A 22,801-nucleotide genomic window follows, 5' to 3' on the forward strand; every position below is an offset into this window, starting at 1 on the left:
TCCACCACCACCCCACTTGCAAAACAGACACATTTAATTCTGATTGCTCTTAAATTATAATAATACGTTTGGACATATGGCATTTGCACTATTTATATTAATGTTTAAGTTTAAAACAAGATGGACACAGTAGTCTTATTGTCAGCCGGCAAGGGATTTCTGTGGTTTTTAGTCATTTTTATTAGCATTATTTCATTTCCCTTTTTTTTCTGTGACCATTGCAAATAAATTACTACTGATGGTGATAATCAACTATAATTAATAATAATGTCAGGTGACGTTTAAAATGCATAGGAAGGCCCACAGCCAAGCTTCCCTCCCCCTACCAACCAGCCTGTCCCTCCCCCCTCCCCATTTTCAACCCCTCCCTCCCCACCCCCCACCCCCTTTCTACGGGGCCGAAGTTGCTGATGCTGATCAAAGCCCGTTTCACAATGAATGTAAGCGCTTCCCTGAGTCACGTGCTGCCTTCCTGCGTCACCTTCGCCGGGAGAGCCGGGCCGGCGTCTCATTGGCTGCCGATGATGTCACCCTACAACCCTTCCTCCTCTCTCCCCCCTCCCATTCCGCTTCCCTCTCCTGCTCCCATCAAAAGCGTCCCCAGCACCAGAGCCAAGGAGGGAGAAAAACATAACAACAGGAAGGAAAGCAAGACAAAGCGGGCTGAGGGGGAAAGAGAGCTGGATGCGGGGTGATCAGCAGCAAGGCAGACCTAGGATAACCCGGAGGGTGCAAAGGTGTCAGAAGTCAAGGACCAACAAATCCAGATTCCTGCTGGGTTTCAAACGTCACCTTCTCTCCCCTATCCCAGCCTCACCAAAAAGGCATCTCCGCCCTCCCCCTCTTTTCACGACCTCAAAAAACATCCTCATGGATTTCAGGCTTAGACTGTAATGCAGGTGAGTGGATCTGCTTCTGAAACGGAAGGTTTTGTTTTTATTTTTATTTTTGCAACAGGGGACTTACTGGGTGTCTTGCGATGGTTAAACACCTGGAAATCTCGATTTGCGTTAAGTTAATGGAGGGAGGGGGAATGGCTGTATTGGGGGGTTGAGAACAGAGGGACGATGTGGCAAACGAGCCTCCCTTTCCCGTCCTTGAAGGCACTGTTTGCAGGGGGTGTGCACGCACCTTGCAACAAAAGAGGGGCAGCGTTTGCTGAAGGGATCGGGCGCCCCAGATTTCGACAACATGAAAGGCGAGAGAGAGAGAGAAATGTGTTGTTTATTTCTTGATGCGGGGGGGAGAGATCAAAAAGCAGGGAAAGAGATGAGAAAGAGAGGGTGATGAGTTCTTGTTTCCTCCGCCTCCCCCCCCCCAAGGTGGCAATAAAAAGAGTGGGCGTTTGTTTGTGGTGGCTGTCGCCTCGGTTTGTTGTGACAGATCATTCTTTTGGGGGGTGCGTAGGAGGTGGGGAGAGGCTGGCAGGCTGATGCGGAGAGGGTGGAGGTGCCACCGGGAGCTGGAAAAGTGTGTTTGCTGTGCGGGGGGGGGGGGAGGAGGTGGATGTCAAGGAGAGCCGACGAGTGTTTTTTTCCTTGCAAGCATCAACACAAGAGGTTAAAAGAGGATCTGGTGTGTGTGTGTCTGTGTGCTCGCAGAGTTCTCCCCTTACAGGTACCCTTAACGTCTCCTGACTGCTAGGATGACATTTGGGGATATTTTAAGCCGGTGATGCCATGGTGGTTATGGGGATACCGGAGGGCTTTATATAGAGACGGGTGAAAACTGCGGGTGGAAGTGAGGCACGCGCTGACACGTGTGTCCGGGCTCACATGCAGAGGCAGACACGCAGACACAGTGCTTTCCTTTGTTGAAACACAAGGCGGTTAGAGAATCTGCTTTGCCTGCAGAAAATCCTAGGTTCAATTACTGTCGGCATTTCCAGGTCTGAAACCTGTCTGAAACCCTGGAGACCTGCTGCCTGCTGGTACAAAACAACATTGAGCTAGATGGACTTTCTGTGCTCCTATTTAATGAGGTCTTTTCCTCAGAACCATGAGGACTAGAATCTTGCTTGGCTTTTAAGGAAGGGATGCAGTTCAGTGGTGGAGCATTTGCTTCGCATGCAGAAAGTCCCCAGTTCATTCCTTGATGGCATTTCCAAATGTGGCTAGGAGAGACTCTCTAGCTGAAACCTTGGAGTGCCTGGTGTAGACAATATTGAGCTAGATGGAGCAAGGATTTTGTGTAAGTCAGTTTCCCGTGTTCCCAAGTATGTAGAAATATATGCATCAGTGGGAAGACCGATGAGCCCAGAGACACGCGGCATGTGTGCAAAGGTTTATTAAACACCCAATTCATATAGTATAAATTGCACACACAGAACTGAGGTGCATGTCACATAGTGCTTAGGATCCACTGTGTGCCACCTGTGCAACACACCAACACCAGGTGAACAAACAGTATCACACAGGAGATACCCGTTTTTCATAGAATCGTAGAATTGGAAGGAACCACAAGGTTCATGCATTCCAACCCCTTGCAATTCAGGAATCTTCTGCCCGATGTGGGGCTCAAACTCACGGCCCTGAGATTAAGAATCTCATGATGTACCAACTGAGCTATACCAGGCCTTCCCCCCCCCCGTTGTTTCAACTAAAATGTATATCCTCTTTTTAAAAAGAAATCTGAGCAGGCAAAGGGTCATGGCTAGGTCCTCAGGCCACCTTTGCCATGAGACAGCAAGCCCTTTTCTCTCAGACTCAGTCCTCCTGTCTGCAATATGGGGAGAATAATACTGACCTGCCTCACAAGGTTTTTGCAAAGGTTAGAATGGAATGTATGCAAATACTCAAAAACGACATAGAAATTTTCTCATTGGCATTATCTAATAACAAGCGGAAAACTGGGAAAATACTACCTCCATATTAACTCCCTTCTTGGCAACATGAATATGTACTTTGTGTTCAGAATTACCTCCTAGGAAGGGTAGATTTAGGGCACTGGAACCACGGGGCACTTTGTAGGACAAGGGGGATGGTTAGAGCAGCTGCCTTGCATGCAGAAGCTCTCAATCCTAAATGGCATCTTCTTCGAAACCCCAGAGGAGCCACTGCAGGCCCATATAGATATAGACCAGGGGCAGCCTAAATGGGCCCCATCAACTCCCACCTGCCCCACCAGCATAGCCAGTGGTCTGGGATCATGGGAATTTTAGTCTGACAACACCTGGAGGGCAACAAGTTGGCTACCACCAGTGTTAAGGCAATGCCCAGCCCCGCAGCCCTTGCAACTTCCAACTCCCTTGCGTCCAAACTTTTGTAAAGAATCTCAACTTTCTTGGATATGCATAGCCAAAATCTAGGTCACGAATTGCCAAATCTGCAGTTGCGGCTGCGAAGAAGATTTTCTCGTGGCCTGCAGATTAGGTTTCGCTGTTACTTCTAGTGAGTTGACTCCGAAAGCCACTTCACACATGCCAGAAGAGGACAAGTGTGCCTCTGCATGTGTGAATGAGCCACTAACAGAAGAAACTTGAGCATTGTGCTCTGTTGGGCAGAATGCCAGTTTAAGTGTTTTGAGTGCTGTGAATGCATGCTGTCAACCAATATTGAAAGATGTACAGACAACCCTCACCTTGGGTGAGTGGTGCTGTCATTCTGAATGGGTGCACATGAAGGCCTTTGCTCCCTTTGGGAAGTAAACCTAGGAATATCAAGGCTGGATCCCAGCTGTAGCTGCGTTTGGCTTTTTGGATACAAGGCTGATGAAATGAAGCCAGAGGCAGAGGGTGTGAAGACAAATATCCATCAGTGTGTTCCAGAAATCATGATGCAAGGAAAAAGGAGTTGTGTGCAGTTGGGGAGAGGAGAGCTGCCTGTTACTTTTTTGGGGGGGTGGGGAAGTGGGCTGTGGAAGCAATCTCAGTGCCCTCTGCATATTTGCTGGACTACAACTCCCATGGACTGTGGTGGTGCTGACGAGAGTTGCTTTGCACGGCAGAGAGTTCAATCCCTGACTGCTCCACATAAAAAGAAGGCAAGGGGAAATATATTTCCATGCCTTAGATCCTGGAGAGATGCTGCCAGCCAGAGTGGGCTGCACTGGGCCAAATGGACAAATAGTCTGATACAGGATATAAGGCGGCTTTTCATGTTCTGTGGGAAAGTTTGCCCATAGCTGTACATACAGAAAACAACAACAACCGCCTGTCACATTGATTGCAGCACAGCCTTGTAAGGTAGACCGGGATTATTGCGCCCTTGCTGCAGATGGAAGGACTGCAAGAACCAGGGGGAAGTTCCCCAATGTGCCAAAATTGGAATCAAAGGCTTTGGGTGATTCATACCAATTAATCCCAGCCAGCCTCGCATCCTTTCCTGTTGTTACCAGATGAGACATTGCAAATGCCGATTGGAACTCCATGTTCCGCCCATCAGCATGTTTTGGGAAGCGGCAGGGAGCACCCGGAGGCCCAGGGACATGTGGAATCCCCTGGAGGCCTCTCCCCCTCCTCGTCTCCCCGCACACACCCCGCCCCCCCCCCGACACAGCATATCTAGGGCCAAGTAGTGAGCTCATGGTGTGGGGTGAAACCCGAGGAGACAGATGCCCTCATTGGGCACTGCCAGGCTATGAGCTCAGGAGGGTATTTTTAGAGGCAGCGCACAACTTCATTTGGTGGAGGAGAGAGCTGAACGGCAGCCCAAAAGGAAGTGAACAGGCGCTGCAGGGGGACCACCAGCCACGTCAGGGTGAGTGTTTGCGGCGGGGGGGGGACACCTCGTCTTTCTTCCTTTCTTTCAAGTGCATTTGGAGAGTGTACACCGACCCAAGCTGGAAAGGGAGATGCACGCACTGCTGAGTGTGCAGATGTGTATACACACACACGTGCACACAGCCGTTTTGTGCGTCCACAAAGCGGCGGGCGCCCGCCTGCGTGTGCAAATCCGATTCAGGCAGGAGGTAAGGAAGCAAGCGATGTGTCGGAGGGCTTTGGAATTCCCTGAACGCAAAGCAGGCTGAGCTTCAGGGCTGAGCAAAGGGATGGAAATCCCCGCTGGTGTGTAGTGAGCATGGGTGTTGGTTGTGTAGAAAGCAATGCCAGGGGGAGGCGGTGTGCCCAGCCCAGCCCAGAGAGGGTGCATGCTTGAATGGCTAGATTGTGCAATGGAAAGCCTGTGTGAGGCTAAATTGTCTGGTGTATGTGTGCGCATAAACTGCTTTCAGCACATGGTTTTTGCAGGAAATGTGGCATCTTCATAAACTGACCATGACTCTGTGTGTGTGTGTGTGTGTGTGTGTGTGTGTGTGTGTCCCAGTGTTAGAGCATCTGCCTTTCATGCAAAAGTTTAATTCCTAGTTTAATTCCTGACACTTCCAGGTACAGCTGAAACCCTGGACAGCTGCTGCCAGTCAGTGTAGGTGATACTGAGCTGGATGGGCCAATGTTCTGATTCTTTGTGAAGCAGCTTCCTCTGTGTATATGCGGGTGTGCAAGTGTACCGTATATGTGCCACGAAGCACAGAGGCACGTGCAGAACGCAGTACTTCGCACGAGGGGGTTTTCGTTCGCGAGGAGCGCTCTTTGGGGGATGCTCGCATTACTTATTCTTATAACGATTAATTACTGTAGCCCCATCAATGTCAAACACACTTTACATAGTTTCCCAGGAAAGAGAGAGGCAGAGGTCCCTGCCCTCAGGGAGACCACAGTACAAATGCTGCCAGTGGGGGGAATCAGCATTCAGGCTCCCGTTTCTTAATGGGAGCATTACGTTATTGGGGTGGGCGAGCTATTTGTGGAGCAGAATTCCGTGCTACTTTGGTAGGGGGAGGCTGAGAAGGGAGAGCTACTTCCTAAGGCCCTCCCCGCTGCAAGATCTCATGGGAGATGTTGGGGGTCTAGAATGACAGGCTGCTCCAGGATGGAATGGGGAAGCAGTGAGAGAGAAAAAGCAGAGAGGTTTAAAAAGGTGAGGCAGCAGTTGGTGGGAAAGGCTTCTGCTTGTAATCCTGCCTGTCAGAGCAACTGGCCAGATCAGGTGTCGCTAAACTACAACTCCCATCATCCCTTGCCATCAGCCGTGTTGGCAGGGGCTGATGGGAGCTGTGGTTCAGCAACATCTGGAAGGCCAAAGGTTCCCCACACTTGAGCTACATGGATAAACAGTCTGGCTGGTTATAAGGCAGGCTTTGCCAACCTGGTGCCCCTTCCAGATGTTCTGAGCTGCGACTACTGGCTGCGTTGGCTGGGGCTGACGGGTGTTGCTTTCAAACAACAACATCTGGAGGGTGCCAGATCGGTGGAGATTGTCTTACAGATATCTGCCAGAGATAATCGGGGTATAAGGAGAAAGCAAGAACAAAGTACAGTGGTATCTCGGGTTAAGTACTTAATTCGTTTCGGAGGTCCGTACGTAACCGGAAACTGTTCTTAACCTGAAGCACCACTTTAGCTAATGGGGCCTCCCGCTGCTGCTGCGCCGCCGGAGCCCAATTTCTGTTCTCATCCTGAAGCAAAGTTCTTAACCTGAAGCACTATTTCTGGGTTAGCGGAGTCCGTAACCTGAAGCGTATGTAACCTGAAGCGTATGTATACCGAGGTACTACTGTAGTGGAACAAGGCAGGGCTAACCCTTAGCCAGGAATTTTGCAGGAAGGAGGAGTTGCGATAATCCTTGCAAACCAGCCAGAGCATAAATGCAGATTGCCCTACTCCAGCCGAAAAAGTTATTTCATTGTCTTGCTTCCTATGGACTAGAATCTTGCCTGCCCATTATCTCTGCAACAGCTAGACAGAGACGGAATGTGTTTAGCTTTTTTTAACAGCAGCTGAACAAAAGAGCCAGGGTGTTGTAAGGGTTAAGAGTGTCTGATCCGCACTCCGACATGATGCTCACTGAGTGGCTGTGGGTCATTCCCTGGCTATGCACCCACCGTGCATTTAAAGGACCTGGTTTCCCCAAAAAGAATCCTGGGAACTGCAGTTTACCCCTCGCAGAGCTACTATTCCCAGCATCGCTAAGAAACTACAGTTCTCACGATCCTTTGCGTGGAAGGCAGGTGCTTTAAATGTACGCTGTGTACGGAATCACTGTCTCTCACCCTAACCCGCCTCACAGGGTTGTTGTGAGGATAAAAATGGGGAGGATGAGAATCACCTTCATCACCTTGAGCTCCTCTGAAGAAAGGTGGGGTTGAAATGCAATGAAAGTCAGGGAGAAGGGATTAGAATATCCAGTTGGTGGACAGTCTCTCTCCCCCCCCCCCCCATCATCCAAGGCAGTGTGGTGATGCAATTCCTTTTTTCTGCAAACGCTCCGAGGGCGGAACGTTCTCCCCCTCTGCATCCCCAAGTGCTGCACTCGGCTGTCGCGCGCAATCGCCCCTCGCTTGCCGGGCACACGGTTGATGGAAATAACAGCGCTGTCGCCCCAGATTAGTGTCGCTGGGCTGTGTGGCTGTTCTGCAAAAGAACCTCCAGGAGAAGGAGACTTTTGTGCTGGCTGAGTGTGTGGGCGGGGACGCAGGCAAGCCAAGATTATAATTCCTAGGTTTTTAAAAATTTTATTTTAAAGGGGTGGCAGAAGATAGGAGCAGAACCGCGGGGCTTTGGCTGCAGATGGTATATATGGGTCACTAGGAAATAGCGGACTTTGGGATTGCGGGATGTGGAAGAGGGAGAGGCGAGGAGCAGGCAGAGGAAATACGGGGTGTTTGCAGACGGGGGATTGTATTTTCTGCATGCACGTGTTACACGAAACAAACACATGCACACACAATTTAGCTGTGAGTCCTGTATCGTGGGGGGTTTGGACTGTATGACCTTTGGGGATCCCTTGCAGGTGGTGGATGAAGGAGGGGATAGAGATTTGGAGAGGGAGGGTCCCATAGATCTGGGGCGGAGCTCGCTGCTTTCCACATAGAAGTGTGCAGGTTCAGTGTCTGCACCTACAGCTAAAACAGAGGTGGGAAATTTCATTCAGCCCAAGAGCCAGGAAGGTTTCTGGGGGCTGCATGCCAGTGGTGGGAGGGGCCAGAGGCAAAAGTGGGCGGGGCAACAAATGCACACGTAACTTTTGTACAGTAGGCAAATTTCTACACTCAGTCACACATCCTCCATCCAAGCAACCAAAAGGCATGGTCAGAGTTCAGGGACCAATCCCAGCCAGGCAGAAATACTCCAGGAGGGTGTGGAGCAGGCATTGGCCCTCCAGATGTTTTGGGACTACAACTCCCATCATCCCTAGCTAACAGGACCAGTGATCAGGGATGGTGGGAGTTGTAGTCCCAAAACGTCTGGAGGGCTGAGTTTGCCTATGCCTGGTGTGGAGGGCGGGCCATTGAGGGGTGTGGCCCGGAAGAGGGGGTGTGGCTTCAAGAAGGTGGGGGTAACCTAGCAAAACCATCCATTAGCATATAAGCTAGTGACTTTACAGTGTCAACCGCACAGTGTTTCTCAAACTTGCGTCACCGGCTGCTGTTGGACTATAACTCCCATCATCCCTGACCATTGGTCCTGCTGGCCAAGGATAAGCTGAGCCTAGCAGGAGAGCTTACTCTATGGTCTTAACCCTTTCATGCATTAATTAAACTTAGGCATGTTGGTTATATGAGGTTGGTTATCCCACAGTTTGGGCGTTGAGGGAGAGCGGCACAGACCTCAGGGCAGAGACAGCCTTCCCTAAGCTGGCACCCTCCAGATGCCATTGGACTACAACTCCCAACAGCCCTGCCTGCAAGGCCAGAGGCCGGGAATGATGGGAGTCGTGGTCCGACAACATCTAGAGGGCTAACGGTTGGGGAAGGCTGCTGTGCAGCAACCACACACAAACTCAGAGAGAGAGAGAGAGTTCTTAATTTTTGTTTGTCTCTGTTTTAGTTTCTTCCTCCGCAGTCCCAGGAGCCTTGTTCCCCAGGCGGCACGCAGCGAAAGGGTTTCTTAGCAAGTCTGGCAAACATCACAAGGCTGCTGTGGTCCTTGGTGTCTCGATCAAACGCTCACACACACAAGCCACACACACAGAGCCCTTGAGCGGCTTCTGCCCTTCAGAACAGAGGCTGCCTCCCTCCATCCCAGAAGTGTGAAAAATGCTTGCAGAGGAGGGTGTTGCTGGGCACGTGCTCACACCCTCAATGCCCACAACGCCCAAAAAGCAGAGTGCTTTTCTTCTTATTATTCTCTCTCTCTCTCTCTCTCTCTCTCTCTCTCTCTGTGTGTGTGTGTGTTGGAAGATGTGATTTTGGAAGAGGATGGCTAATCTCTCCTTGGCATGGAACCTAGCGCCTTTGAATCTTTTTCCAAGTCCCTGCAGGGAAATGTGGCAGGGAGCTGTATTTTTCTTGATAACACGGCTTTAATGGGGATTGGGGGGAGATGCATCAAGAAAGCAGGATGGAGGGGGGGGGAGAAAGAGAAAGGAGGCTGATCCAGGATCTCCTCCTCCTGTTCCAGCAGCACATGAAGTGCTGGAAAGATCTGAGGGTGGGGGAGTTAACATGTTTGTCTCCCATCAGAAAGCCTTTTTGCTAAACCTGACCCAATTTATATCTAGAGAGAGAGGATGTTTTTAAAAGCAAGAGGGGGAATAAGGAATTTAGTTAAGCGTTCATTGGCTCTTAGTGGCATTCTCCTCTCTCTCTCCCCCCCCCCCCAGTTTTTAACCACAGATGAAATTAGATGCTGCTTGATTGTAAAATCATCATCAACATCATATTGTAGAATTGACAGAAGGGGCCCCAGGGTCATCTAGTCCAACCCTCTGCCGTTCATTATTTACATGAATGATCATGTAATTCATGGCATCAAAAGCAGGGTGGATATACCAAGTGAAAGGATTTAAACATAAACAGAGGGAGAAGGAGGTCATTAATTGATCGAAACCCACTTTCCCACCAATTAACGACTACCTCTCAGTTTTCCCATGTGTAAAATTGGAATGAAATAGTGGGCAAGCTTCACCGCTTTGTGAGGGCAGATGCAGCAAGGATTTCGTCAGCACATCCAGCGTGGGTGTACCCCATGGTAAAAAGAAAAGATGAAAGGACGGAAGGAAAGGAATATTAAGATATACCAGGGATGATGGCTAGAGCTGGCCAAGCAAGTAGCATGTAGAGCTAAGTCATAAGCCCACAATTCCAGACAAGTGCACAACACACAAGGCGCAGAATTTAGCAATCTAAGAATTATCAGTTTTTGAGGGTTTCTTTTTTCTTAAGACTCTAGCCCTTAAGGTTGCGATAATCAGTTATAAAGAATTTATTCGTTTATTGCATTTATATCCCACCATTCTCCCAAGAAGTTCAAGGCTGTATACATGGTTCTCCCCTTCTGATCCCCACAACAACCTTGCAAGGTAGGCTGAGAGCCAGTGACTGGCCTGAGGTCCCTCAGTGGGCTTCATGACCAAGGGGGCATCTGAATCCTGGTCTCTCCCAAGTCTGAATCCGACACCCTAACTACTACACCACACCGACTCTCACTGTGAATAATGTCTGCTGGAACCTTTTAAATTAGAGGTGCACTCATTACAATTGCTAGCAATTCAGGGAACAGAGGTCTATTCCCTTTCCCATGAAAAGCCGGCACTAGATAAGAATATGGTGAAAGTAAATCAGTAAATCTGACAGAAAAGCAACACTGGAATCTCATTTCCCCCCTCCAAGGCACAATTTGTCAATTTGATAAGTGCCAAATGTATGCATGCAGCAAGCTATCACAACACTAAAATACATGACCAAAAACCCCAACAAACCATACCTGGATTTAGTCCAGAGAATTGGCTACCTGCTTAAGTCGGGACAAAACGATGACACCTGTCTGGGGAGGGTGAGCGAAGGAGCAAAATGCCACAGGTGAGGGAAGCAGCTGTGAAGATTTCTGGCACAAAGCCTCTGCCACAGGTGTGGGGAGCCTTTGGCTCTCCAGATGTTGTTGGACCACATGCTTCATTAGCCAATCGGGAAACCTAGAGTACAGCCAATCAGAGCCTGAGGAAAAACTCCCAGGCCTGGTGGCCAGACACTGGCTTCTCAGGGTGCTTCTGGTGATGCATTGATGTAATTTGAGCCTGTGGCTCTGCAGACCACCAGCTATGGCGACTGGGAGTGGTTGTAACACCTGGAGGGCCACAGGTTCCTCATGCATGGGCTTCGTCAGGTTTTGAATGTAAAGGAAAGCGTCCCCTGAGCATGTGCAGAGAGCTTCACTTCTTGGTGCTGAGTAACCCAAAGCCAGTTGCCTCACCCATTATCTGGAGAAAGATGGGGGCGAGAAATACATGGGGAATGTCCAGTTGCCAAAGCGCGAGACTCTTAATCTCAGGGTCATGTGTTCAAGCCCCTCATTGGGCAAAAGATTCCTGCATTGCAGGGGGGTTGGGCTAGATGACCCTCATGGTCCCTTCCAACCCTACAGTTCTATAATTCTATCTCAAAAGCTTGGAAGCCTTTGCCTGCTGTGGGGAAGACCAGTCAGGTTGGCGTTCCTGGCAAGTCCCCCTGGGGAGGGCATTCCACGACTGGCGTGCCAACTCCTAGAAGGCATTCTCTGGAAGACATCCGCTTCGCTATCCATGGCAGCCTTCCCTGTTTAATGCAGGGATGGAGAACCTGCAGCCCTCTCTATGTTGCCGGGATACCAGCCAGCAGGGCCAATGGTGGGAGTTTTCACCCAGTGTCAGATCTGGAGGGCCGCAGATTCCCCTGCCTCTCTCAAAGGCTACATGCACACTGGGACCTGCAGTCAGTGGCGGACCCACATTTTGGGGGCCCTGAAGAATGAACTGCTATGGGGTCCCCTTCGCAACCGACAACAAGGTCCGGGTAATCTTAGTTAAAAGGGTTGTTCCACAACAGTTCACCACAATTTTTTAAAATTAAAAAATAGCCACTACATTTCATATTTTGATTAAAATTGCTCTACTAGACTATTTCACATCTCAAAGTCACTTGTGTGAATTCAAGTTATTTGCGGGGTGTGTGTGAAAATTAGGGAAATGTTATTTACATTCATGATGCGTCATAAAATGATTGTGAGTTGTGCAATTCAAATTGGGTCTACTAGACCCAATTTTTTAAAAAGCAATGCAGACTAAAGTCATTTCGGGGGGGGGGGGCTGGGATTAGGGGCCCTGAAATTTAAGCTTCATTAGTTTCGTAGTAGATCTGCCCCTGGCTGCAGTTTGTTAGAAGAGCTGGGAATTATAGCTGTCTGAGGTGTAAACTAGAGCGCCCAGGATTATTTGAGGGGAAATAATGTGTTTGAGTGTGCGATTCCCACATTGTAATACAGTGGTACCTCGAGTTAAGTACTTAATTCGTTCCGGAGGTCCGTGCTTAACCTGAAACTGTTCTTAACCTGAAGCACCACTTTAGCTAATGGGGCCTCCTGCTGCTGCTGCTGCGCTGCCGGAGCCCAATGTCTGTTCTCATCCTGAAGCAAAGTTCTTAACCTGAAGCACTATTTCTGGGTTAGCGGAGTCTGTAACCTGAAGCGTCTGTAACCTGAAGCGTCTGTAACCTGAGGTACCACTGTATCTGGATCGTGTGGGGTGGCAGAGCTCAATGAAACCTTAGACACCCCTGACAAAAGGAAGAAAACATGAGCGCCAACTTGCTGCATGCTCTTCTGAGCCCGGTTTTTTGAACCGGGAAGGGCAGGGTATAAATAAAAAAATATTATTATTGTATATTATTATCTCTCTCTCCCTCCCTCCCTCTCTCTTTCCCCCTGCAGTTCACCTTTCCCAATGCCTCCCTCGCCTCTGGAAGAACGGATCGGCGTGCTGCAGCGACCCAAAACTTTGGCCTTGCGCCTCAACCACAGCTTTGCCAACGGGGGCACCCCAGGCGGTGGCGAGAAGCAGCCCCCGGCGGCCTCCAGAGGGCCTGGCCAGGCCGCCCCAGCTCCCGCGAAGGCGCCCTGCGACGAGGCCGCACGCCGGGGGACGCCGGGCGTCCTGCAGCCCAACCACTCTCACACCATTGACATCAAGCTGACGGTGGGAGGCGTGCAGAGCCTGTCGCCTGAGAGGAACGTCTCCCTGCAGCTGGACCTCAAGCAGGCCGAGCCTAAGCCGAAAGGCCTCGCTGGGCCCCAGCTGAAGGTCTTCTTGCCCCAGGCGAAGCTCAAGAAGCGCTGCTTCAAGGAGAACTCCAAACCGGCGGTGCTGGACACATCCACCAGCTCCTCCTGCCTCTCCAGCCCCGCCATGCACCCCCTCAAATGCGGATGCCGCGGCTGCTGGCGCCTCATGCGCTGCGAGGACGCCGGACCCAAGGGCGGCTTGCTCTCCCTGGGCTGCTTCTCCTGCCGCTCCAGCCTGCGCTCCCTCAGCTGCTCCAGCTGCAGCCCGCCGTCCGTCAAGAAGCTGGGGTGCCTGCCCTGTGCCCCCTCCTCGGCCCTGCGCTCCCTGGCCTGCCTGGCTTGCAACCCCTCGGTCAAGTCGGGCAGCTCCTCCTGTAGCTTCTGCAGCAGCGACCCCATCGTGGCCTACGACCCCCGGGCGGGCTCGTCCCCGGCCCCCAGCTGCGGGGACGACGATGACTACAGCGTCCGCACCATCTGGCCCGACGAGCTGGCCAAGAAAATGACACGGTCCCGGGCGCAACAGCAGCAGCAGCAGCACGTCTCCCCACTCATCCTGGACTGCCGCAACCTGATGGAATACACCAAGAGCCAGCTTCAGGGCGCCATGCGCTTTGGAGCAGCTGACGCAGCGGGCCGGAGGCGGCTCCAGCAGGGGAAGATGGCCATGCTGGATTTCATCTCCTCGCGGGGAGGCTGCGACGCAAGGGACTCCTCGCTGCAGCGTCTCTGGGCCAAGGAGCCCGGCGGCCGCGCCAGTCCGGAGCCTCTCCCCGCCAGCCCCCCCAAGCCCCGCAAAACACAGCCCTCCCAGAATCTCCACCTGGTGCTGGACCTGCTCAACAAAGATGGCGGGCAGGAAGGGGTTGGCCGGAGAGGTGAGCTGGGGGTTCTAGGTGCCGACCGCTGTGGTGGCGGCAGAAATTGCATTGGTGTGTCAAAAGTTCTTTCTCCTGGGGCCACCACCTCCCTAGTTGCCCTGAGCCTTCTTCTGGTCCGAGGGGAATGCGTTCTGGGCTAACACAGTGTCTCCCCGCTTTAAAAAACTCCTGCCTCCAGACAAGAGGTTACCGTATTTTTCGCTCTATAAGACGCACCAGACCACAAGACGCACCTAGTTTTTGGAGGAGGAAAACGAAAAAAAATATTCTGAATCTCAGAAGCCAGAACAGCAAGAGGGATCACTGCGCAGTGAAAGCAGCAATCCCTCTTGCTGTTCTGGCTTCTGGGATAGCTGCGCAGCCTGCATTCGCTCCATAAGACGCACACACATTTCCCCTTACTTTTAAGGAGGGGAAAAGTGAGTCTTATAGAGCAAAAAATACGGTAATTATTTCTGCAAGGCTGCCGCTTATCCATCAGCCTTGAGTTTCCCTCGGGTCCTTCTCAGGCTTCCTGAGGTTATATTTTTCCTTATTACATTTTGTTCCACATTGAACTACCTGTTTCCTGGTTGGTAATAATAATAATAATTTATTATTTATAGGCCACCCATCTGACTGGGTTTCCCCAGCTACTCTGGGTGGCTCCCAACAGAATTAATGATATAATAATAATAATAATAATAATAATAATAATAATAATAATATAAAAAGCAATAAAACATCAGATATTAAAAACTTCCCTGAACAGGGCTGCCTTCACATATCTTCTAAAAGTCAGATAGTTGTTTATTTCCTTGACATCTGATGGGAGGGTGTTCCACAGGGTGGGTGCCACTACTGAGAAGGCCCTCTGCCTGGTTCCCTGTAACCTCAATCTTGCAGGGAGGGAACCTCCAGAAGGCCCTCAGTGCTGGTCCTCAGTGTCTGGGCAGAACAATGGGGGTGGAGATGCTCCTTCAGGGCCAAGATCGTTTAGGGCTTTAAAGGTCAGCACCAACACTTTGAATTGTGCTTGGAAACAAACTGGGAGCCAATGTAGGATGTAGACTCCCCTTGAAAGCCACAGGGCGAAAGGAAGTTTGGAGGAGAACCGTAGTTGCTCCCTAGAGTTCATTGGGGGAGATATGGGAAATTAAACCACAAAACATTATGTTGATAGAATGAATACAGCAGGAAGACACAACAGGGCAGTTCTTTCCATGCATGTTTTCCCTATGCCAATTGGGTTAGGTTTAAGATTTGCACCACTCCACCATCTCTTTGGTGACCTCATCCCAGCTGCATGAGCAGATGGCAAGATGCGAAGGGGGGCTTCACACACCCCCAGTTCCCCCCCACCTCACTTTTAGCACCTGTTCAAAACCCCGTTGAACCAGAATGAACTCTACCCAGCTGGTAGCATGACATCATTTCTTTGACCTTCTTTCACACTTGCCCCCTCCCTTCTCCCCAGCCCCTGCCAGCCCCCACCATGGAGGGTGGGGTGTCATTTTACATAGCAGATGTTTTAGGTCAGGAAGAAGAACAAGTCCCCTCCCTTTTCGCCCCCACCTTCCTCCCACAGAAAACTGCAGAGGGGAAGGGGGAAGCCACTCCAAGTGATTTGGTTAGCACCAATTTGGAGCATACAGAGTTCCCTTATACGGAATTGGACCGCTGACCTATCTAGCTCAGGGCTGCCTGCTCTGACTGGCAGCAGCTCTTGGGGTTTCAGGCAGGGAGCTTTCCCATCCCTATCTAGAGATGTCACTGGGGGGTTGAACTTGCATTTAAGCAGAGGCTCTCACACGACCTTTTTCAGGGGTTGTTTCTGTGAGGTGGGCACAGAAGAGATTCAGAAACTCACAACTTAGAATATTACTCTGCCACCAAACTGACCAGCTTTGGGTGTCACACAGAGCTCTTTTCCCGTGTTGTGCCTTTAGGTAATTTTATACCTTGGACTTCAGCATCTGGCTGGGATGGGGGTGGCTGGAGAGGCTCTTTGGTGCCCCACCTGCCCACCAGTGGTGGCCAGTGGTCAGGGGTGATGGGAATTGTAGTGCAAAACATCTAGAGCAGGTGCAGCGGGCAAAGGGGGGAACCTTTGGCTCTCCAGATGCTGATGAACTACACATCCCATCAGTGCCAGCAAGGATAGCGTACGACTAGGGAAGATGTGAGCCGTAGCTCAACCACATCTGGAGGGCTAAAGGACCCCCACACCTGATCCAGAGCGCCCCCCATTCACTTGCTTCAAAATAAGTGAGCGCCAGCCCTGCTGTGTTTCCAGCTCCCTGTCCCCAACACACCTTTTTCTGAGTGGGGCTCTGTGCCTACACCTCCATCCAAACCTCCCACCTTGGCAGCATGACCGGCAGGTCATTGGGAGGGCAGCTGCTTTGCAGGGGGAAAGTCCCTGGTTTCATCCACAGCATCTCCAGGTAAGGTTAGGGAGACCACGCCGCCCCAAAATCCTGGAGTGGTGCTGACTGTCAGTGCAGACAATACTGAGATAGGCAATTGTCTATCACTGCAGTCTAGTGCAAGACTCCTTGAGGATCATTTGATGCAAACACTCCAAATAAATAAGGAAATGAGAGCAAAATGTTTTGCCTGTGCTCACATCCTTGGTTTCTAACTGCTCAGCCAAACCTACTGATCGATTAAAACTTCGCAGCCCTAATTAAAATTGAATTATTACAATTCATTTCTTTACTCGCTTACACAAAGCTTTTTATCCTGCCAGAAAAGGCTCCCAGATCAGCTTACAAATGTCAGTGGTAAAATAGTCCCTGCCCTCAGGCTTAATTTAAAGAAAGTGAGAAAGAAAGAAAGAAAGAAAGAAAGAAAGAAAGAAAGAAAGAAAGAAAGAGAGGGGGCACACACAAAAGGAAAACAGATTGGGAGGGAGGAGGAAAAAATAAAACTCAAGCACTTTTTCTGCACAATGCTTCCACTCCAGGGACTCAACCCTTTTGCTTTGTGTTTTGACCACAGGCAGTCTGATTGGGCCAGATGTTGCGGACGGCCCAGATGACTTGGGGCCCCCACTCACGCCTGACCTGGAGAACGCTGAGCTGAGCCCCATTCTGCCCTTCCTGTTCCTGGGCAACGAACGAGACGCGCAGGACCTCGAACGGATGCTGAGCCTCAACGTGGGGCACGTTCTCAACGTCACCACCCACCTGCCCCTGTACCACGCCGACAGCGGGCGCCTGCGCTACAAGCGCCTCCCCGCCACCGACAACAACCGCCAGGACCTGCGCCAATACTTCGAGGAAGCTTTTGAGTTCATTGGTGAGGTCTAGTCCTGCGGCGAAATAAAGGGGAGGCTGTAGCTCAGTGGTAGAGCGTCCGTCTTGCATGCAGCGGGTCCCGGGTTCAATTCCTGGCATCTCCCTCTAGAATGGTCTTTTATTTGAAACCCTGATGATTCAAAGCCAGCCAGGATAGACAATAGCTAGATGGATCAAGGGGTCTGACTCTGTCCAGGGCAGCTTCCTATGTTCCTCATTTCTATTTTCCTCCCAATCTGTTTCCCTTTCTAAAAAAAACTTTGCTGCCTGTTCGCCTGGGGCCTATTCTTAACTCGCCGTAGGCGAACAGGCAAGGAGCTGTGTGTGAAATGGAATTTAGTCCAGGAAGCATTTGTGTGCACCCCCTTTCTCAGGTTAGCGTTGACGCTGTTTCTCCCCTCCCCCCTTCCCTTACTCCAGAGGAGGCACACCAGAGCGGCAAAGGAGTCCTCATCCACTGCCAGGCCGGTGTCTCCCGCTCGGCCACCATCGTCATCGCCTACCTGATGAAGCACACGCTCATGACCATGGGCGACGCCTACAAGTATGTCAAAGGCCGAAGGCCCATCATCTCGCCCAACCTCAACTTCATGGGGCAACTGCTGGAGTTCGAAGTGGACCTCAACGCCGGCATCACACCCCGGATCCTCACCCCCAAGCTGGCCGGAGTGGAGACCGAAGTGTGAACAAGATGGGGGTGCAGGATGAGCTCCGTCAATCTCAGGGCTGGGAAGAAGAGGAAGGGGGGGCGGGAGTGCAATAAGGGGACTGATGGACGGCAAGTGAGGGCTGAAGCAGTGAGCAGGAATTCGGGGAGGGGGGCTTCTCAACTACTTTATTACATCCCCCCCCCACTTGAGGGAACTTTGCTTGGATACCTTTCTAAGTCCACCAACCGGAAAACACTCAGCGTACAAGGCGACAGACAACGCCAAAGACTGATGGCGCTCCGTTCTGTAGGTACCGCTGCTGCTGCCGCCATCGGAATTTTGGGGAACAGTTATTTCTACAATGACTTCTGAAAAAAAACTTTCTTACCTTCGTGGGGTGGGGAATGGGTGGTGTGTGTGTGATCATGCTGGGTTTTAATTTATTGGGGTGGGGAGTGTGTGTGTGTATAAATTGGGGGGGGGGGAGTTCTCTTTGTCTTCTCCCCAGTTTTTTTGATCCAGATGCTGATATTGCCTTGCTTTCCACCACGATGGACTAATTTGGGGCTGGGGTATCCTAAGCAATTTACACGTGTGTTTGTGTGTGTGTGTGTGTGTGTGTGTGTGCAGTAATGGAAGAGGGGGTGTCCATGGGGAACATTGCGGGTGTGAAACTCCTCCCCCCCCCCCAATTCCCACCAGATTTTAATGCTCAGGATCACAGAATCTCTTCTGGATAAGAGTGTGGGTGGAAAGAAGGAGGGGGGGCAATTCACAATTAATCTCCCCCCTCCTTTGCTTGGGGTGTATGTGTGTTTGTGGGGGGGGGGGAGAAGAGCCCTCAGTTCTGCCCTCTCATCTAGTTATTTATTTGAACTGTAATTGCTGCTTAGACTCTTTTGACCACCAACCTGTTATGTGGCTCTTAACAAGGGTTAATACTGTGGAACTGATGATATTATGGGATGGGGGCGGGGACTGGACCCTCCTTTTCCTCCTGCCCCTTCCCTCAAACATATTGTTAAGCACTTCTCCCCCCTTTCCCCTCCCCTTCTCAGGGTTATATGATGTAACTGGAACTTGTCTTCCATTAATTAAGGGGTTCGGGGTTTTTTGACAATGGGGAAGGGATGCTGAAACTGGCGGGGGGGGAGTCCCCCTAGGACTCTCTAGCTCCCCTAAATTTTATTTTAGGTTTCTTGGGGCTGGTATGAAGTGGGTGTCGTCGTCTCCCCCCAGCTAATTTATCTTACGATGCAATATATACACAAAAATTTTGGTTGTTAATGTTAGGTGCTTTAAAGTGTCCCTGCCCCCCACCTCCAGCTCCTCTTCCCGCACCGCACAAAGAGGAGACAGGGTGTGACATGCGTCCCTTCATGTCAGTGGTCTTTCAGCCGTTCCCAGTCTTTTCCCAAACATAATTCGAACCCATCACCAGCAAGGAGCAAGTGGGGGGATAAACGTTATGGAGGCTATGGGCCCCATCTCTCCACCAGTGAACTCGCCAGTCATACAAAATGGAAAAGCCCAACATCCCAGTCCGTAAAGCTGTGGCACAATATTTGTTTGTTCGGGGATGGGGTAATTTCCCTTGTAATCATCAACATCTCATCATTTCTGTAGATGTAAAAATACATTGTGGAAGACGTTGCTCTCATCCCCAGGTTTTCGCCAATGTAGCACTCTCTGGAAGTTGCTAGACTCCAGCTCCCATCATTCCTGACCATTGGGGCTGATGGGAGTTGGAGTCCAGCAACATCCAGAGTGTCATCCCACCCATCCTCAAATACTCCCAGAATCCTAACCGGGATGGCATGGCACCCACTTGGAACTTGTAATTTTCTGGGTGGCTGGAAAAACACCCAATAGCCAAGAGGCCAGGAGATGCAATAAGGTAGCCTGTTCAGCCCTCAGCTTGATGATCAGAAATTACTGGTTCAAGGACCTATTACAAGACGCCATAGATGTGCCCCCCCTGCCCGTGATTAAGCAGGGGCCACATCTGACCAGACCAGCGCTCCAAACTGCCATTGAAATGTTTTTTAAATCAATGCCCCTGGCCCCACAAAGAAATGTTTTAAAATCCTCCAGCCCCCAAATTTCACTTCAGCTATTGAGGTTGGGGTGATGGTGGTGGTAGCACCTAAACATGAAAGTGGGATCTGTGTCAGAATGATTGATGTTTGTGGCTGAGCTGCAGACAAATCTTCGCTCTCGCCTCTTCTGGAATGCAGAGATGCAGAAAGGCTTCTGTCTGGCTTTGGCGGCTAAGTGATGTTTGCCCAGCTGCGGAAGGGAGCAGTGCTGCTCAGTGCTTAGAGCCTTGCATGCCGAAGGTCCCAGGTTCAATCCCTGGCATCTCCAGGCAGGACTGGGACTGTCCCTTACCTGAAACCCTGGAAGGCTGCTGCCAGCTGGTGTAGACACTACTGAGCTGGATGGAGCAATGGGTCCAGTGCAGCATAAGGCTTGATGTTCCTAAGGAACAGCAAAGCACCCTCTGCTCCCCCCACCCCTCCCCCGGTGCAGATCCAGAGTGGCTGGTGAATGCAACAGTTCCTCCCCCCTTTTTTCCATTTAAAGAGTTTTGTAGTGAAACTAAAATGCCCCACCCCATCCACCCGCTGGACAGGAAGCTGATGTGGTCAAGACTATAAGGTTCCCCCCTTCCCTTCCCTGCTGTGTCTTTTTGGATCTCGTCTTTGTTATTTATTGGGCCCAAGTGTGAGGCCCCAGCGTCATAATTTATTAAACGTGGTCTTTCTCTTTTTTTGTAACAAGACCCTGTCTCTCTTGAGGGTGGGAGAGGTGGGGAGATCAAGCCAATGTCTACCCAAAGATTGAACTGAGCCCTGGTGTCCCTTTCAAAGCAGAAAGAAAACCCACCGAGTTTTGAGACCTCGGAAGTCAACAGTGGCAGAGCAATACATACTTCTCTTGTGTCACCCATTCATAATCTAAAAGGGAAGAACTGCCTCATTTCCCCCCACCAGTCTTCCCGTGTGTTCGGCTGTTGCTGAACCAACTCGCCCCAGGCGAGTAGCTGTTTGCAAGCTGCCACTGAAAGTCCGCAGTGCACAAAGTGGGTCCAGCAGGAATTCGACAGGTTGATCCCCAGCGCTGGGTACATTTTGCAGTATTTATCTCAGGTTAACTGGGCTGGTCACTGTCATTCTTACTTCACTGGAACGAAGGCCAGGGTGGTAGACTCTGCACTAGTCACATCTACCCACAGCAGGCTGAGGCGCCTGAATTTTAGTTAGAACAGGGCTAGGCAACCTAAGACCCATGGGCCACATGCTGCCCACGGGGGTCGTTTAACTGGCCCACAAGCCACCCCCGAACCGAGCCACCCACTCGGTGAGTCCCCATGCGCCGTGCTAAACCGGCACAGCGCAGTGCAGGGACTCGCTTCCACGGCACCGGAAATCGCATCTGTGCAGACACAGACGCTGAAAATCACGTCTGCACAGATGCAGATGCTGGAAATTGCTGGCGTGTGCACTCACACGTGCGCACAATCCGGCCCACGAAGGGATCTCCTTGAGTTAGAACATTGTGGTTAGTCCGTCTGAGATCTAGCCTCCTCTCCTGCAGTAAAGGGCGCCTCCTAATGGCAACTAGCAGGAACTGCATCAATATGCAAGCACCTGCAGAAGTGATATGCATTGTGCCCAAAGAATCCTAATTTCACATACATGCTGATCGCTTCCTGAACCAGCAGTGATTGACCAGAAAAAGGGATATTGGGGTTGTGGCGGACAGCCCAGCACTTGCAGATGCTATGAGAGCTCCATGTTGGGAATTGCTAGGAAATGAATTGAACAGAAATCTGCCTTTGACCAATCTGTTGGTGTTAAAAGACCGAGGAACTGTCTCCCACAAGAGCCAACTTAGATAGCTTTAAGAGAGGATTAGCCAAGGCTATACATAGCTGCTCGCCACAATGGCTCTGCCTAGAGACAATGCTCATCGTGTAACCTAGAGCAGGGTGATATTATTTAGCTTATCTTAACCTTGCAGGGTTGTTGGGAAGATAAAATGTGGCATGTTCTTAACCTGAGGTACCACTGTATATAGCAAGCTACATCTTGGTCACACAAGTAAGTCAGAGGTTTCTACAGCTACCCTTCCACTTCCTTCCAGGAAAGCAGGGGGCACAACCCAGTTAAAGGACACTTTGCAGGCAAACAAAAGCCCCATGACAAACATGGCCTAGGGATAGGAGGAGCCCCGACTCAGTGGGAGAAGCACATTGCAAGGGGAGGGACTAGATGTTCCTTTGGCTCTCTTCTAGCTCTACAGTTCTAGGATTCTGTGTTTAGCATGGAAGAGGCCCCTGGATTGGCTCCAGTAAAAGGGCTTAGGTAGCACCAGGTGGGACAAAGAATCTGACCTATTGGAAGGCGCTTGGTTGGCTTCTGTGAGGATGCTACAGAAGATGGGACACTTTTGGCCAGACCCAGCGTGGCTGCTCTTAGGTTCTTCATGCCAGCCAAACACAGAAAACAAAATTAAGACAGAAAGAGGGAGGGGGAGAGAGAGAGAGCAAGCAGAAGGGTATCATAAAAATAATTTATTGTTCCTTTGTATAACAACAACTCAGATTCCCTTTAGTGTAACTCATCCCTGGGAAGGTGCTGGGCAATGGTGCTGCCCCCCCTCCCCGCTCGGGTGTGTGCCTATTAAAAGTCATATAACAGGGTGTGAAGCCTCATCCTGCCCTGCAATGGGTCCTAAGTATTGTGCCCTGTTAGCTGGAGTGTCAGTGGGGGGGGCAGAGAGGGGAAAACATTATTGCCGAGGAAGGAGCCAGAGGCATCCCTTGCCTGTTCCGCTGGTGTGGAAACTAAACGATTAGGCTACGGGAGTCCCCGGTCAGGCAGAGCCCCACCTCCTGATATGCTCCACCACCCCTGCTCTCTCTGGGGAGACAGAGAGGCAAACTTTTGG

General features: G+C 50.9%; 1 protein-coding gene across 2 annotated transcripts; it reads left to right on the top strand.

Moving 5' to 3' along the window:
* Window positions 1-574: 574 nt before the first annotated feature.
* Window positions 575-20,628, top strand: LOC308465653 (dual specificity protein phosphatase 10-like). 2 transcript variants are annotated; one of them, XM_080985713.1, is made up of 4 exons: window positions 575-899; window positions 12,683-13,911; window positions 16,897-17,196; window positions 17,616-20,628. In XM_080985713.1, the coding sequence occupies exons 2-4, from the start codon at window positions 12,696-12,698 to the stop codon at window positions 17,879-17,881; spliced, it is 1,782 nt and encodes a 593-aa protein (XP_080841839.1). In that variant the 5' UTR covers window positions 575-899; window positions 12,683-12,695; the 3' UTR covers window positions 17,882-20,628. The 2 variants fall into 2 exon arrangements, with proteins under 2 accessions (XP_080841839.1, XP_080841840.1); XM_080985714.1 differs by lacking the exon at window positions 575-899 and adding an exon at window positions 4,566-4,697.
* Window positions 20,629-22,801: the final 2,173 nt, after the last annotated feature.

This window comes from Podarcis pityusensis (assembly GCF_964106645.2).
Source record: "Podarcis pityusensis genome assembly, chromosome: 16".
NCBI lineage: Eukaryota > Metazoa > Chordata > Lepidosauria > Squamata > Lacertidae > Podarcis > Podarcis pityusensis.